Raw genomic sequence first — 17,983 nt, 5'->3', positions numbered from 1 at the left:
ATTATGAGCTTGGAACAGCCAGTTGCTTGGCAACTTACCCTTCCATCAGAAGAAAAACATATTCCAGGGGATGGCATGTCATCGAATGATATAAATGTAGAAGATACAAATCTATGTATACTCTTCTTTCATTCTCTCGTTGGCTCAGATAAGGCTGAAATTGAATTCATTAAGCAAGGGGAATTAAGTCCTGAAGAGGTTGATGCTTTCATATCTTTTTACAATTAGCTAGTTACAAGTTGGGACAAAAAAGCACCCTAGAAAGAAAACCAAAGGAAGAGACTGAAAAAGTACATCGAAAGATGCTGAGATATCATGGGACAACATTGCTGGTTATGAAGATAAAAAAAAATCACAAGGCATTAAGCACTAATGTCTCAGCCATGACACATCCTAATATGGATTTCTCAGTTTGGTCTTCAAAAGTTCAATCAAAGACAGACCAAATGATATCGCTTGCTTGGTCGTCCAGCCTTATAGCCTAAGCTATCTTGATATTAATTATCTAACCTCATAAATGTGTTGGTTTGATCGACTATACTTTTTCTGACAATTCAAATTCGAATTGTTATTTTTCTTCAGTATAGATAACAAGACTCTGCATACAAATCACTTGGCCAACTAGAGCTTGTCGCTCGGTGAGGAACGCTTTCGTAGCTCTCACCTGAGCTTCTTCGACCTAGGGAACACTTTCATAACTCCTAGAGTCCCCCGCTCGATGAGAAACGTTCTTCGTGAACTCTCACTTGAGTCTCTTTGACCCAGGGAATGCTTTCGTAGCTCTCACCTGAGCTTCTTCGACCTAGGGAACACTTTCATAACTCCTAGAGCCCCCCGCTCGGTGAGGAACGTTCTTCGTGAACTCTCACTTAAGCCTCTTTGACCCAGGGAATGCTTTCGTAGCTCTTAGAGTCCCCCGCTCGGTGAGGAACATTTTTCGTAACTCTCACCTGAGCCTCTTCGACCTAGGGAACGTTCTAAGTGAACTTCTAGAGTTCATCGCTTGATAAAGAAAGGAGCGAAGACTTAAAGCGCATAAAAATACTCAAGCTCATAATAATCCATGCACAATTCTATACAAAGAAGTTGTTTGGGCTCGGAGGGCTTGTGTATTGTATGGATACTCGCTAGGCCAATGGACCAGGCGTGCAAACAATTAACAATTCAGTAACCGATCGGTAAAGACAGCTGTTAAGATAATTAAAGGGTAATCAATAATAATAACAACCATTGATTGACAATTAATAGAATAATGCAAGTTGATAAGCTCATTTTAAATATATCTTTAATAGAGGGTCAGGTAACTAGTTATAAGGACTCATGTTGATTAAATATTATTAAACCAAGTTACTGACTTGAACGTTAGTGTCTTCTGCAGACACCCTTTCTCGTGGCTAGGACAAGGAGATAAAAGATAATAACGCAACTGAATGATAGAAGAAACAACTTTGAATACTTTGAGTTAGAGATCTCAACCCTACCTAAACATCTTTTATATTTTTATGTAAGAATCTCATCACTTTTTATCTACCGCATAGTAAATAAATAGAAACAAACACATTCTACATATGTTGAATCAAACTCACAAATAATAAACCAAAGTACTAAAGAAACCTTATTTTTAAGTATAAAGATGTGAATTGGTTTTATTTTATTTTTATAAAAACTTAAAATCAATGTCTTTATAAACTTAAATGAAATTTAAATTTATTTGAAGTGGTTAAAATATTATTCAAACTTAATATTTCTCATCTATCTAAGAAAGCTCGACATGACTGAAATCACTACCGTTATTTTTTCATTCCTAATTTCCTTTCCGCAAAAAGTATATATTAACGGTCAGAATGCGACGAATTGCCACCTCCTCCACGCCATTCTTTTCTTTCATTTTACCGTTAACGGGAATCAGAAGAGAAGGCAATTCCCCTTTCAAAAGGCATAACCTAGAGAGAACAGTACACACACAACACAACATCCAAAAAGGCCACGTTAAGAAAATAAAAAACATATGTTAGAAGGAAAAAGAAATCACCGAACTAACCCCATGTGCCCTTTCTTCCAAGACATCCAAAGCACATTCCCACCACCATCATTCAGTACCGCACCAACAAACACTATAGCAGAATTGAATTAAACCTTTCACTCCAAATCCCTTTCTAATTCCCCAACCACGATGCCTGAAATGGACGGTTCCTCTGCCAAACCCCCACAAATCTCAGAAATGTTCCAGAAATTCGCCCTCGCTTTCAAGACCAAAACCTTTGAATTCTTCTCCGACGAAAACGCTTCTCCCCTTGACGACATCGACGGTTTCTCTCTCCTTGACTCCACCGAAGAGATCATCCCCGACCAAAAAGTCGTCGTCATCAAGCCCGACCCCGATCCCTCCCACAATTTTTCTCCGCCGCCGCGCTCTCCGCCTCCACAATCCCCGCATGAATCTCAAAATCCACCGCCGCGATCTCCGCCTTTACAATCCCCGCTGGAATCTCGAAACCCCCCGCCGCAGATCACTCCTCCGGCCCCCAAATCTCCCGAGCCCGAAAAGGCGCCGGCGTTAACCGAAGCTCAGATCAAAGAAACGGCACACGCCCTGATCTCTTCGGTCTTCGCTGCCGTCTCCGCCTTCGAAGCTTCCTACTTCCAGCTCCAGAGCGCGCACGTGCCGTTCGTGGAGGAGCAAGTAACGAGTGCAGACAAGGTGTTGGTTTCGCATCTGCAGAGGCTGTCGGAGCTGAAGAAATTTTACCTCGCTCCCGAACATCGTGGATTTCCATTCGGTTCGTGTTTGGAAGCTGAAGTGGAGGAGAATCAGAGCAAATTGAGAACCCTCGGCACCGTCTCGAACCGCTTGCAATGGGAGCTGGAGCAGAAGCATGACGAGGTGGTAGCCCTAAGAGCCAAACTGGACGAGTTTCACAGGGGTAACGTGAATTTGTCTAAGAAGCTTTGTGCTAGCGCTTTGAACCCCTCTTCTGATGTTTTGTTAACTGTTAAGGTGTTCGATTTATTGCTGCACGATGCTTCTAGAGCGACACATCGGTTTACCAAGATTTTAATCGGTTTGATGAGGAAAGCAGGGTGGGATTTGGGCTTAGCGGCCAATGCTGTTCATCCCAATGTTGATTATGCCAAGAAAGGTCACAACCAGTACGCGCTTCTGTCCTACGTTTGTTTAGGGATGTTTCATGGTTTTGACTCCTTAGATTTTGGAATGAAAGAAACAGTGTCCAACGAACACGTTTGTTCGGATGTGGACAAAAGAGACAGTTGTTTGAAGCAACTGCTTGAGCATGTGTCTAGCAATCCCATGGATTTGTTGGGTATTCACCCTGGTTGTGAGTTTTCGCGGTTCTGTGAGCACAAGTATGAGAGGCTCATCCATCCATCGATGGAGTCGTCCATTTTTGTCAATTTGGAGGAGAAGGAGGCTGTGTTGAACTCGTGGCGGTCCTTGAGTATGTTTTATGAGGCGTTTGTTGGAATGGCCAGTGCCGTTTGGACACTGCATAAGTTGTCCTACACGTTTGAACCCGCAGTCGAGATTTTTCAAGTGGAAAGAGGAGTGGAGTTTTCTATGATATACATGGAAGATGTAACAAAGAGGTTGACCTGGCCAAACAAGGGAAGGGCCAAGGTGGGATTCACTGTGCTTCCTGGTTTTAAAATTGGCACGGTAGTTATTCAATCGCAGGTTTATATAGGTACTTTCAGATGTACAGACAAGTCTAACCAGAGTTCTTCTTGAAGTTGTGGGCAGTGTTTTATGAGACTACTATGTGCAGGAGTCAAATGAATCCTGTTGATATTTCTAGTGTTGGGGTTTGTGTCTCCCCTTGAGTGAAACATACCACTGTTTTGCCAGAATTTATCTAAAGACACGCCTGGATTGGAAAGACGATGCCAATGTTGCCCTATATTCCTAATGATGTTTGCTTCTTTGTTTGATACTGAAGCAGGAGCAGTAACAGATTTCAAGTTCAGTATTTGGTGCCAATACAATGAGGATCAGTAGTATTTTTGTTGGTATTTGTTTATCTCTTTCTGCTTTCCTCCCAGTTTTGCTTCATGGTTGTTTTAGGTCACTTGTGTAGATTTAACTGTACAGAATATTCCTCTCATTCTCGGTACAATAACAACAAATACATCAGTAAATTGTGCATGTATCACTTGTAATGTAAAATTTCCTCTCATTACTTATATATGACAAATGACATTGGTTTTCTCAATACTCAATAGAAATTATTTGTCTCTCCAGTCTCCAGAATATTCTAAAATATATTTGTAATGTAAAATTTCTCTTAGAATGGATGAGTGTTGTCTCCTCAAATCAGTTCAATTGATTAAGCTGCAGACATGAATTGTGAGTGCACAGGTACGATCTCCTACACTATCCCCATTGGAACTGTTATTTAGGGCCTACTTTTGATTAGTTTCTAATGAGGGTTTTTTAATTATAAATCCTACTGTTTAGACAGTTTAAGGGCAGAATTTGAGGTTCTGTTATGTTTATAGATTCTTATTGTTAAGTTCATTCAAAGTAGATTTTAATCAACTACTTTTCCCTTTTTCTTTTACTTGTAGTTGGGTCCGGCTTTTCCCTAAGTGAACTGGATCAACTGCATTAGACCTGGAAAATCGGTAGCAATTCTTAGCCGTCAGTCAAGGCACCAAAACCAAACTTTCCAACCAGCCAAACCTCGTAGTGATTGAATTGGTATTTTGCAATAGTAATTAGAAAAATTCAATTTAAACCAATTTGGAGCTTAATTTGAATGATGAAAGAGGGCAGCACTCACTTGTTTGGTTAATGAAAGTCAGGAGGAGTCTTAGTATGTTGTGTTAATGAAAGTCTAATATTCCAAAGTTCATAAAGTGCTTGTTAATTAGGTGTGAGATGAATATAATCTCCCTCATAGCTTTTAGGTGTTTCACTCACTATCAAGTCAAGCGTTTACTTAATTTTCCATTTTATACATGTTTCACTCACTATTTAATGTAGGACTTGGAAACACTGTGCAGCATACTGGTTGGTTAGTTAGTTTAAATCTTTCCAGTTTCTTTTTGTTATAATATATTTTATAGTTTCTTATATACTTAAATTTTCGGTTTAAATATTTTTCCTTCATAAAGTATTGAATTTTGTTGTTAACTTCTAAGAATTTTTATTTAATGTTTTCATCCCTAATGAACTTTTTTATTCGTTTTTATTTTAAAAAATCTGTTTAAATAGTACTTTGATCAGCGAAATAAAAAGTGTTCTGGAGACAAAAAAATGAAATAAAAATTTATTGGAGATGAAAAAGTTCAAAAAAAGTTATTAGGGACAAAATGACAAAATTTATAAGTTATTAGATATTAAAACTATATTTCATCCAAAAATTTATATTACTTTTAACACATTGTTAAAAAAGTTATATTATAAACTAAATAGGTCCACTCTATTAGCTAAAAGCAAATGCAGAATAATCAAAATCCGGATGTTCGTTGTGACAATTTTCTTACAACCTTAAAAGAGGAGGAAGTAAGCAGAATAATTTGCTTTGTTGTCCTTTAACACAGTTAAGTTATATTTGTGTAATGTTGGGAATGTTTGAAACTTTGAATGTTAGGCTTCGGAGGGGGCAGGCACGGGTGTAAGGTTTTTCAGTTTTAAGTTGATATATTTATATTATTATATCTACTAATAGAAACACATGTACAGGTATCAATTATTTTTATATGACAATAAAAAGTAATAAAATTATTATTATAATTATTATTATAAAAATAAAATTATTATTATTATAATTTTATTATAGATAATTATTTTAACTATTAAAAACTAATTAAATTTATTAAATTGATAAGAATATACTAACAGAGAATCTTTTATTAATGTTATATATATAAATTCCTGAAAAAATTATGATTGTATCAGAAAAACTTATTGTTGGAATCATTTTTGAAATGAGAGATTCACGTATACTTTCCTTTTTATCTAATGCCCTTTCTTCATTAAAGCATGGTCCAATTATCTGCGTCGTACTGAAATAAAATTTAGATGCATGATAAGTCCGAAATCAAAATTCACATTCCAAAATGAGTGGAACCTGCTTGCTTCCAATTCTGCGTCGACTTTTGCGGCAAGGCACTTTTGTGTCATCCTTCAAAACGAACGTATTAGACTAAATTAAACTTTAAAAGTAGGTTGGAAAAACTGAATTACATTGTGTATGATATATATCATAGATTGAAGGATTAACACTAAGGATACTTCAGTCCATCCGATATGTTGATATTGATCGTTCGGTCATCTGCTATATAAACAATGTTGAACCATAATTAGGTCAGCGTTTAAATTAAGATATCTGATTAAAGATATTGATAAACCGTTTATGAGTAGCTGACCAAATCTAAAGGTAACTTTGTTTTTATTTTATTAGATCTGTACTAGTTTAGGATCCATGAAATGACTTATAAATATAAGGTTAGGGTCAAAAATTAGGTACGTTTGACCAGAACTCAAATACTCAATTGTGATAAACAATTCACTAAACCGCTCCTAACTTGAGCATCATAGTGCCTTTTGTGGGTACCTCCCCTTAGTCAAGAGTGCAAGCAAGCGGAAAAAACGATTCAAATATTGGAAAACAAGAAAGTCACATCAGAAAGGTACGTCTCTCAGTCCTACACATTATACATTATGCAGAAATACATTGCATTATGGTTTTAAATGAATTAACTAAATTACATGATAGAACTAAATTAAATTACACTAAACTATTCCAAATCACTTGACTTTTAAGGAATTATTTGCATTACTATTATTAATTCTCAAGTGAACACGGTAATAAGCTCATTTCTTTGCTCTAAATAACCTCTTGACAATACAATAAATTTTCTTCAGTGAACAGTTTTAATGGGATGCCATGGATGGAACACGTGACAATGAGTAGCCGCCAAACTATCATCCCTTGACCAAGCTAATATTGTCCATGTTTAGGACACATGCACCGACGAAAATATACAAGTTATTCAAAACTACTAAACATATCGCAACTACATGGACAAAATATAATTTTAAAAGCATATATAACTGCAATTTATAAGTCACCAGTGTATTGGAGTACAATATTAAGTAATTTATAAACGTAAAGAATATTGACTCTTACATTAATTAGAATCAATTTACAGAATATAAAATCAATTTACAAGACTCATCTTATAAACTGAATTTGTAAAATTGAATTAAATTTAAAATCTATTTTTTAACACGATATAAAATCATATTATATGCTATTTTATTCACTGTCAGACGGTTATTGAATCTAGATTTACGCCTGATAATATATATATATATATATATAAAGTATTATTAATGAAATATTTTAGAACTCTTACATTAATTAGATATAACACCAATTTATAATATATATAAAAATTTAATAATACCACTTTATAATATATAAATAAATTTTACCTCATAAATTGATTTTGTAAGATTGAATTAAATTTAAAGTTTACATCTTAACAAACATCACATATAGTATTTGACAAATAATTTTCAGCTAAAATAATAAACATAATTATAAAACAGAATAAATATATTTTTCGAGGTTCTCAAATTATTATATTTTTAAACTAAATTATAAACTTTCTAATCTCTAAACTTAATAAAAATTATGTAAAATATTATTTTTAATAAAAAAATATATAAATGTGACAAATGGAATTAGATAATAAGCTATAATATAATCTTATGAAAGTTTATGAACAAAATATTTAATAATTCAATTTAAGAACAAAACAAAATTATTATATTAGTTTAGAGACAAAAAAAATATATTTATTTCTTATAAAACTAATAAAACTATTATTGTTACTTGCCATTGTTAATAGAGATAAATATATGCATTTATGACTCAAATATCAAAGTGCTTGAAAAGAAACAAGAGGCACAAGAGCAGTGCCTTCTCAATTGACACTATTACATTATTTTTACCGATGATGATGATTATTATGATTGATTATGATGCTTGCAGCATCAATAATACTGAGTATATAATATGTACAGGTTTCTTTTTTTCTTGCAAATGAGAGGATTCAAAACAAACAAGCTAATCCAACAATTTTGAAAGAATCAATTTCTTTTCTTGCTCTGTAAGAATGTAATTCCTCTATTCCCTGTTAAGACACGATAAAAGAAACAAAATACTATAAGCTACCATAGTACGGCAAGTGATTCAATTCAATATGACTGAACTAAACTAGCATTGCAAATTATACCGATGAAAACACTAAATAGATCTAAACAAACCCCAGTAACATAATCCTATCTAATGCTTCAGTTCATAACTAGAGAAAACACATGACATTGTAAATATCTAATAGTTTACAATGACTAAAATACGACAATCCATTCCATTTTGTACGCGAATTCTTGTTTAAAACTTGTTCGTAATGTTGAGTATAAGAATTTGATTATATCATATTATGTTGAAATGGATTTCAACTTTTTTTATCACACCCAGAATCCCATATACCTATTATCACTCTTGCAAACAGATTCCTACCAGAGTATTTTTCCTTGCAGAAACTACAGTAAAACAAATTTGTCATGCTTCAGGTGTTGTAAGAAAGAAGTGAACATGGTACTTACGGATAAACTTCTAAACATACTTTAAATAAAATAAAATTAATTTTATGTTCAAACTAATGTGTAAAACTTATACCATAAATCAACACTCACTCTTTTATTGGATGATGAAATTTAAATTACCTTCTAACAAGCACAAAGAAAATATATATAGAATATGCACCTTGTCTAGACTATATAGGCTGACTTGACAGTGACACAAATCTATGTGGAAGGTGTTGGAACTCGAAGTATTTGTTGCAGAAAGCGTGCTGCAAGACGTTGAGTGATCCCCCCCATAACACGTTCCCCAAGTCTGCGTGCCTCAGGTTGCTGAAGAACCTGTTCATGTGCAAACATAAATTCATCTAAAATTAAACTACTGGCAGATTTGATTAAGAAAAATGAAACTGAGGGTCAAATATAAAATGCCTTAAATTCACTTCAACTAAATATTTAAAATTATTTCATTTAACATTACTTTCAATGTTCCTTTCTTTTCGTCAGAATAGTTTTACATTACTTTCAGAGCAATTTGATTGTTCCTATCTTTAATAAGGTACTAGGTGTGAACTCTTTTTTATTATTTCTTTTCCTCTCTCTATACATTGGTCGCAAGATTACAAGTCACCATAAATATGAATATGGGTATCACAATGAATCAGCAGGCTCATGTATTTATAAGTCCAATGGCCTCATTATTCAAATATAGAAGAAATATATTCTTCTTTATAGCTCTAGATCTTGGCGAGTCTTTGACCATAACCTTCATTGTGGCTTTGCTGCGCCACTCTCATCACTATTGTAGCCTTTTCTGTTGCATAATATACCTATATGGCTGAGATCATGAATTCTGGACGGAAATTGGGGACAGATCCCAAACTACTACGGAATTGTAGAATGTCCAGCCCACAAGTACGTGCACTCTAATATATTCTAGTAAGCTTTCATTTCAATTTTTTTTGGTCTTAATGCTTTAGATACACGTTTTTCTGACTATTGGATACTAGACTATGGAGTCATTGGAAATATGACCCCACTAACCAAATACTTCTCCACATATTCTCCATGTCCTAGCAACAAGAAAACTTTCACAGCAATAGTACATGGAGAGGTCCAAATAAGCACATCCATAACCTTAAAAAGTGTCCTTAAATTGTCCTCTAATCTGACTTTTGTACTAAAACAAAAAAGATCCTTCATGTAATGTTTTACATAGTAAGATTTATTACAAGACAAGAACTTGAAGAGGACGATTGAACATGCTAGAGAATGGAATAACTTTTATTATATGGAGGACCCTATTCAACTATCAATAGTCACTCCCTCAGCCAAATCCACCATGACCAATAAAGAAAAAAGTTCAACTATACCATTATCGGCTGGCACATCCTTCATTCCAAGTTGTAAGATTTATTTTCCCTTTCTTGTTTAAAATTTAAAGGTGAAATGTCTCCTTGTGAGGTGTGCGAGTTTACATACTAATATGAGAAGTCTTGTCCCTTTTTATCTTGTACATACTAATATATGGGGTCCCACTAATGTTTCTAATATCTAAGGTGCTAAATAGTTTATAACCTTTATAGATGATTGTATCCGAGTAACTTGGGGTTTTTATCGAACCACAAACTTGAGGTTAGTTCTACTTTTATTCAATCTATCACAATGATTAAGAATCAATTTGGAATCAGTAGTAAAAGAACTAGGTCTGATAAGGCCGAGAACAACTTTAATTTTGAGTTCAACTCCTTTTACCGAAAAGAAGGGGTAGTCTTCATGTGCCAGCCCACCTCAAAAGAATGAGATTGTTGAAAGAAAAAATGGGCACTTAATAGGACAAACTATACTTTCTAGTATCATGTTCCTAAGAAATTTTGGGGGGAAGTCCTTCTTTCTTACGGGACACTTGTCAGCCATTCTAACATTTGAGGACTTCCTATCACATCTTTTGGGCATAAATGTATTTTAAAAATAATTGGTGAACCATTCAAATGTATATGTGTATTTAATGAAAGATCCTTTGTATGTGCTTTTGGTTGGTGTGTTTTGTCGTTGACATATCTCCAACTTCACAAACTTTTTGTTGTAATTTGATATAATATTTTTAGAATCTTCCTAATTAGAGGAAATAGATATATAATCTATTATTTTATTTTATTTTCCTAGTTTCCTTATTTCTCTTTTTAGGAGAATTAGATTATTACAAATAGAGGGTATCGGAATGTATTTTTTATGATTGAGAATAATAAATCAGTCTTATTTTCCACTATTTTGACAAGAGTCACCGAATGTGTCTCCTAGGATACTCTCTTCTCCGTAAGAGTATCATTGTTATTCTCTTAAAAATAACATACTATATGTTTGCAAGTGTTACAAGTGTTTGCAAGAGGTTCACTCTGTCCAACAAGTCTTCCATATTACATTAGTTGAACTCTTGGTCTTCCTTGCTCATGACACCCTCAATCAAATCAACACTTTTTCTCATAGTCATAGTCCACTAAAACCATCATCGTCACCTATTGTATCAACAATGATTAATATTGACTTTTGAAACACTGATATTTGTTTTAATTGTGGTTTTGGATTTGTTCTTATGGGGATCTCAAATTAGCATGTGTTTCAATCACAAATATATCTTTAATGTAATCTTATAGTATTTCTTTATTTTGTATTCAATCAGTGAGCTGCAATCATATGTAGTACTCTTTGTATCAGAGTTGTTTTGTACTTGTCTTGTTTCACATCATTGCTACACAAAGTTGTTGACCAAGTGCTATAGCTGTGCTAAGTTTTTGTTACATACGAAATCAGTTCAATAAATAAATTAACACCTGCCGAATGTCTCTATAGTCAGTAAATGGTTCATATTCTATAGAAATACAATAATGCAGAAAATGCTTACCTGTAGTATAGGTAGTAAAAGATCTGGATCAAAATCATTAGATGATTGCAAAAGTCCCCATATCCTGAATACTTGATCTCTAAGCTCTATCATGTTTTGTGTTTCAACTTCGGACATTATAATGGGTCCATTTGCATTGCCATTGAAAACAAGAGTCTTCATAAAATCAGGAACTGACTTGTATGTATCAGAAATTGTGCTAAGTGTAAAAGCTTCAGTCACTTGAACAGCTTCTTTAATAACAAGGGTCCTGAGTTCTTCACCATCTGGACTCAACAATACCTTCAGGACAGGTTGTAAAGCCTCTTTTGCAGAAAAATCTCTGTCCATTCTCCCCTGGACTAGCAGGTTTTCAAGTCTACCCCACCTGCACTCGACTAGATCAATGTCTATTCAAGTAAATTTACTAAAAAAAGTATTCTATCATCATGTTCAATGAATGAAACATGGACTTTATATAGCTGAATGTATACCTGAATCTCCCATCCTGGAAAAGCAACTCTATAAGAGCATCTCTTAGATAGGGGTTTGGGTCTGTCAACAGCCGCTTAGCAAAATATGGGTATGATGCCGCAAGAACCTTAAAATTGGGATCAGCATAAAGTGCTAAACCTTCTAAGACAGTGAGGGACCTCAATATTAAAGCATAGTAGGCTGGGACTGCCAAAAGAAAATGAAAAAAGAACCCAAATCCAAACCATCAAACTCTGCAACAAATAGCAGGTATATGTAACAAAAATTACTTGTTGAAATAGACAATATCATCAGTCAACCATTTAAATTGAAAGTTCTAACAAAAATAACAAAATGTTTTATTTTCTTTCACAGGTAGAATATAATTAATATCAATGTGTTTTTTGGAAGTGTGTATCTATCCCTGGCTGAAATGACTCAAGAATCACTATGAAACAAGTACAAGATAAAAATGAGAAATCGATAAAAAGCATTCTGTGATCTCACCATTAAATGGAAATTGATACAAAACGTTTCCCAGACCATCCACCAGTGTCTTGAAGTTAAGTTCACTCACAGTATAATTAAGTGCATCATCAAAAAAGTCTCGTAGTGCTGGTACAATTGGTGATACATCAACATCAGGTGACAGGAAATCAAGAGCATAGTAGTCACGAGCCATAGCTTCATAGTCTCGGTTAACCAAGTGAACAACATGGCCAATTATGGCAGATCTTGCTTCTTCCGGAGTTTCACTCATCATCCCAAAATCAAGAAAAGCAAGCTTTCCCTCCGGTGTTGCTAAAAGGTTCCCAGGATGTGGATCTGCATGGAAATATCCATACTCAAGTAGCTGTCTGAGACTGCACTGAATGCCTGTATTAACCAGATCCAACACTTTTAATCCTTGTCTCTCAATAGCTTCCTGCTCGTTTAGTTTGACTCCATCAACCCACTCCATCGTCAGTACTTTGGCACTAGTATAATCCCAGAAAACATCAGGGACACAGATATCTTCCTTGTCAGCATACAATTTTTTGAACCTCCTTGCATTTTGTCCCTCCTGCAGGAACCTGTCAAAATTTACATTCAATCCTGAAAAAGAATCTTACATAATTTACAAATAAGTAGTTTTACTATCAATAAACAGGGAGCATAACACCCCATAACAACAAATGAAGAAAGCTACAACTAGTAGATTCAAGCATTTTCTAGACAAAAGTCAATAGGCTAAAGATTCAATGTTTTATCATTTTATTGTTTTTCTAAAAAACTTACAAAATGAAAACAAAGTTCAAAAGAACATATGGAAATGATGGAAGAACTTACCTGCACATAGTTGAGCTCCTGAAATACTCTACGTGCAAATTCATCAATAAGCGCAACAACATCACTAGTGATTATGTCAACATATTTATTAATGAAAAGCCCAAGACCTCTTATCAGGTAGAAGTCCAATCCTATTGCTTCCTCAATACCAGGGCGTTGCACCTTCACAGCTACAAGTCTTCCTGAATACTTCAACTGAGCTTTATAAACTTGTCCCAAACTGGCTGCTGCTATGGGTGATGGTGATATAGAAGAGAATATGGAGTCAAGAGATAGACCCAATTCCCTCTCAATGCATGCAAAGGCCTCCTCATCAGGAAATGTAGGTAAACCATCCTGGTAAAGTACATCCAGGATCAAAATTACCCTTACTTTTAATTCTTTAATGCAGAACTTCATAGCAAAAATTAAAATAAAGGGCATATACCATCGTACACCACATCATCAAATAAATTTTCACATTGCAATAACTTTGATCAAGTCCTATAAGAACCAAGACATTATACACAAAAGTATGGTAATTTACGCTACAATATTGATGAGTCACTCAGCAAACCAAACTTCTTAGGCACCGTTTGGATGGACTTATTTTCAGCCCTTTGTATAAAGCTAGTTGAAACAACCCACATACATAAGTTGTCTGGTCTTACTTCCATAAGCTACATGCTGAAGCTTAAGAAAGCAAGCCTTGGGAAAATCAACTCTTGCTTATTTTCAAACAAAATACCTTCAATATATCATCAAACTTCCATTCTTTACCCTTGCTGAAATGTTTATCCCAACAAGATTTATCTTCTTTTACTGTAATATAAGGTCTACTCAAACAAATACCTAGGCTCTACTTGAATAAATTTCTTTATATGTACTTAATGAAGAGAAATAGAAAGTAAACTGAATTCAACTTTTCATACACAGAAGCTCTCATCTAACTTTACGCATTAATTGATTTTAACTTGTATACATTTTACTTTATATTTTCTTCTTCATGTTTTCATACACAATTTTATCTGAATTAATATTAACTCGAGTAGTTTCTCCAAACAAAGCCCTTAAAGGTAGTCAACCTCTAGAGCATGCTCTAAAATTTTTAAGTTTTATGGAGTTATAATCGTTAACTAACTAACAAGCAAAAGAAACGCTGATTTTGAATCAAAAAGAGTCAAAGGGAAGTGAACACAACACTTGAAGCTCAGAAAGCTCTTCCAAATACTCCGGTGGGCATATGTCAGGCCTTGTGGACAATCCCTGACCCAATTTCACAAAAGTGGGGCCCAGCTTCGTAAATATGTTCTTAAGCTCAGACGCACGAACTCTTCTATTCTTATCAAGCGCTCCATTCCTCTGGTCCAGCAACAGCTTCAGCCCAAACGAACCCAACGCAACTACAATCTGAAGGGTCCTCCGCACCACCTACCACAAAAAAGGGATCAACCAATCCTCAGAATCCGAGCCGTACCCACGAATGAACTTCCAAAAGGGTATCCAAAAAGGGTAAGAGAGAAGACCTTAGCGGGCTGGGAGCCATACATGGACGCTATCAGTTGCGGGTTGTAGACAGACGCATTGGCCGCGCGTGTCATGGCTCTGGCCTCGGCTTGCAAGTCATTGGCACGTGACAGGGTGAGGACCTGAATGGAGCTATTGTCTCTGGGCGCGGAAGGTGGAGGCGGTGCTTGGACCAGAGCAGCTTGTGGGGTGAGGCGCGTGAGAGTGTTGATTCTGCCCCTGAAACGTCGTCGTGTGAGGCGCTTGGAGAGCGGAACAGAACCGCTCGTCCATGAAGGACACGGCTGCGCCACCGTTGCCATTGTTCGTGTCGGGTATGTCAACTCTTATTATGCCGTGGACAGTGGAAATTTAAATGGCGGTTGTTGTTTTGGACGAACCGAAAATGAGTCAAACGAGTAATGGGAAAGGCATACACGAAATTGCATTTGGGCGACACAATATTTTTTGTGCACGCCATTAATACCCATATCAATACAAAAATATTAGATATGTATCACTTTTTCTTTTGTAATACGTAGAATCTGTTAAACATAATGAAAATTATATATGGAATTAATCTTCCTTGTGTTAAACACACATAGGGTTCTCTATTTATAATAGAAAAAATATGGGCTAAGCCCAAAATACAAATAATAAATATTAACAAACTAACTGAAAGATAAACTGAAAGATAAAAGATTTAATATTTCTAACACTCCCCCTCAAGCTGGAGCATACAAATTGTATGAACCAAGCTTGAAATAACTAAACTAGGTTTTCAACTTCAAAAATGTACGAAGGAGAGCAGCAGAGAAGGAGAGCAGCAGAGAAGGAGAGCAGCAGAGAAGGAGAGCAGCAGAGAAGGAGAGCAGCAGAGAAGGAGCAACAAACACTTCAGATCTGTGTGACAGATACAATAAGAAAGGAAGAAGAAGGCAAGAACAGCAATACAGAGGCGAAACCCTCTACAGCAATACAGAGGCGAAACCCTCTACAGCAATACAGAGGCGAAACCTTCTACAGCAAATTACGCAGAAAGAAGGAGGTCCAAAGATGCAAAAACATGCGACGAGAAGAAGACAGATTTTGATGGCAGCAATCACTGCTCTGGAAGGTCTAAACAGAGAGAGGGAGGTCCGGTCATTCAGAGGAGGCAGTGGTTTCTAGGAGACTTGTCTCTGATTCTGGATATTTTTAGGGGCTGCCGGCGACCATGACGGCCAGCCGCCGGCAGACAGCAAAGACCACCGGAAGAGATCAGAAAACCAGGCTCTGATACCATGTTAAACATAATGAAAATTATATATGGAATTAATCTTCCTTGTGTTAAACACACATAGGGTTCTCTATTTATAATAGAAAAAATATGGGCTAAGCCCAAAATACAAATAATAAATATTAACAAACTAACTGAAAGATAAACTGAAAGATAAAAGATTTAATATTTCTAACAGAATCATTGTAGGACAAATAATTGATACAAAAAACTTTCTACTTCCATTTTATATTATTTTATTATCTTTCTTTTTATATTTTTCTGTAAAATACAAAAAAAAAACTTTTATTAAGATCATTTTATTCTTATACTAGATTGTCCAATAATGATATTTATTGATGTCAAATAATTTTTTTCTTTTTTGTATTCTTACACTCATGTACTTAAAGATATACTCATACATGTGTCAAGTGATATGCCAAATAGAGTGTGAGCAACGTTCTCTATTTATCTAAAAAGACCTTGTTTGTTTTTTCCTTAAGCAATTATTTTACAAAGTAATTTTATTTATGGGTTGAAATTCTTTTTTATTCTTCCCAATTTTATGAAAATATAGTTTATCATTAAAGAGGAAAAAAAGTGTAGATTTTTATTTTGTATTTTTGTGTAACATAATTAATTAGAGTGGCGTAGAGTTGTGGTCATGTGAATTCCATGATCCACAACCACTTATATTCGGATATTTAAAATTCTATTCCCACAAGTTTCAACAAACGCTTATCTTTACTTTCTTCTCTGAACTTCTGAATGAAGAAGCCATATTTATGGTATTATCTATTTCGCACTAATGACCCACATAGATGCATACAAAAGAATTTTTGGACTTTCCTTTTCACTACCTCCCTTGTTCATTGGTTTTCTTTTGTATTGCTATTTCATTTTCATCCAATGAGTAAGAGAAATTAAATTTATGTTACACCATCTCTCTCTTATCCGAATCACTTTCATATTCAATATATTATTCCAAAGAAGCTAGTAAAAACAGTTGTTTCAGGGAAATAAAATAACTAGTATGTCTATTTTTTTCTTGGAAATAATATTATATACATATTTTCCTTTCAATTTTTTTATGAACCAAATAAAATTAAAAAAAAATAATTAAACCTGTGGTAGGAATATTGTAACATCCCAAAAATACAGTCTAAAACTATATGATAGAATAATTACATTAAATAATATTACAGATCAGTCTTACATTAAAGAGTACATACGCTTATGGCCGAACGGCCTTACAAAGCAGAACGAGAAAGTAAAGTTGTACAAAGGTACAAACCTGACCGAACGGTTTACAAAAGAAAATATACCGAACGATCATACTAAACAAAAAGAGAAGGTAATCGAACGACCACCTTACAACAAACTAAACTACTGACCGAACGTCTTACTGTTCGGTCTTCACTTCAACCTCGATCAAGTTCTCTTCTTCCAGTGCATCTTCCAACAGCTCGTCTCCTTCTGCTCACATCCATACGGATGATCATTGCAATGACAAGACGAACGTACAAAACAAGACAAGATAGGAAACACAGGGTAAGCTTATGTAATTTAATTCGTGTATAAACATACATTTTCACAAAATCAAACACACAATATATATATTTCATCATACGTTCATACAAAGCCTAATACTAGACTGACTGTCCGGACTGTATGAAATCTGTGTAGTTATAGGCGTTCGTGCACCCGGGTGATGTAGTAACTAGGATACCCTCAACAGCTGCCACATGAGGTTAGTCATATCTGTCTAAAGTACCCCTAAGGACTAGAACCTCCTGTCGTTCCCACACATGACCTACCCTCCTCTACGTGAGGACGAGTACTCACGGAACATCAGGATGAACTGCCAGCTTAGCATGCCCACATTCATACTTTACCAATTCCAATATTCATTCATGAGTCGTTCCTTCCCGGAACGCTC

General features: G+C 35.1%; 2 protein-coding genes across 4 annotated transcripts; one reads left to right on the top strand and one right to left on the bottom strand.

The window, feature by feature from the left end:
- Positions 1-1,897: 1,897 nt before the first annotated feature.
- On the top strand, positions 1,898-4,257 carry LOC124846646 (DUF641 family protein (DUF641)). Its single transcript, XM_047323950.2, has one exon. The coding sequence runs from the start codon at positions 2,174-2,176 to the stop codon at positions 3,746-3,748; it is 1,575 nt and encodes a 524-aa protein (XP_047179906.1). The 5' UTR covers positions 1,898-2,173; the 3' UTR covers positions 3,749-4,257.
- A 2,366-nt stretch (positions 4,258-6,623) lies between these two features.
- On the bottom strand, positions 6,624-15,245 carry LOC124846648 (protein ACTIVITY OF BC1 COMPLEX KINASE 3, chloroplastic-like). 3 transcript variants are annotated; one of them, XM_088115467.1, is made up of 8 exons: positions 14,807-15,245; positions 14,484-14,711; positions 13,302-13,637; positions 12,480-13,035; positions 11,993-12,179; positions 11,520-11,886; positions 8,802-8,959; positions 6,624-6,965 (listed from the first exon to the last, which is right to left on the bottom strand). In XM_088115467.1, the coding sequence occupies exons 1-7, from the start codon at positions 15,107-15,109 to the stop codon at positions 8,843-8,845; spliced, it is 2,094 nt and encodes a 697-aa protein (XP_087971593.1). In that variant the 5' UTR covers positions 15,110-15,245; the 3' UTR covers positions 6,624-6,965; positions 8,802-8,842. The 3 variants fall into 3 exon arrangements, with proteins under 3 accessions (XP_087971593.1, XP_047179908.1, XP_087971594.1); XM_047323952.2 differs by lacking the exon at positions 6,624-6,965 and adding an exon at positions 7,879-8,166 and having other exon boundaries at positions 14,807-15,244; XM_088115468.1 differs by lacking the exon at positions 6,624-6,965 and adding an exon at positions 8,205-8,578.
- Positions 15,246-17,983: the final 2,738 nt, after the last annotated feature.

This window comes from Vigna umbellata, chromosome 5 (assembly GCF_029865625.1).
Source record: "Vigna umbellata cultivar VRB3 chromosome 5, Vumbellata_1.0, whole genome shotgun sequence".
Lineage (NCBI taxonomy): Eukaryota > Viridiplantae > Streptophyta > Magnoliopsida > Fabales > Fabaceae > Vigna > Vigna umbellata.
The sequence above is the reverse complement of the archived record's forward strand: the minus strand, read 5'-3'. Positions and strand labels throughout refer to the sequence as shown.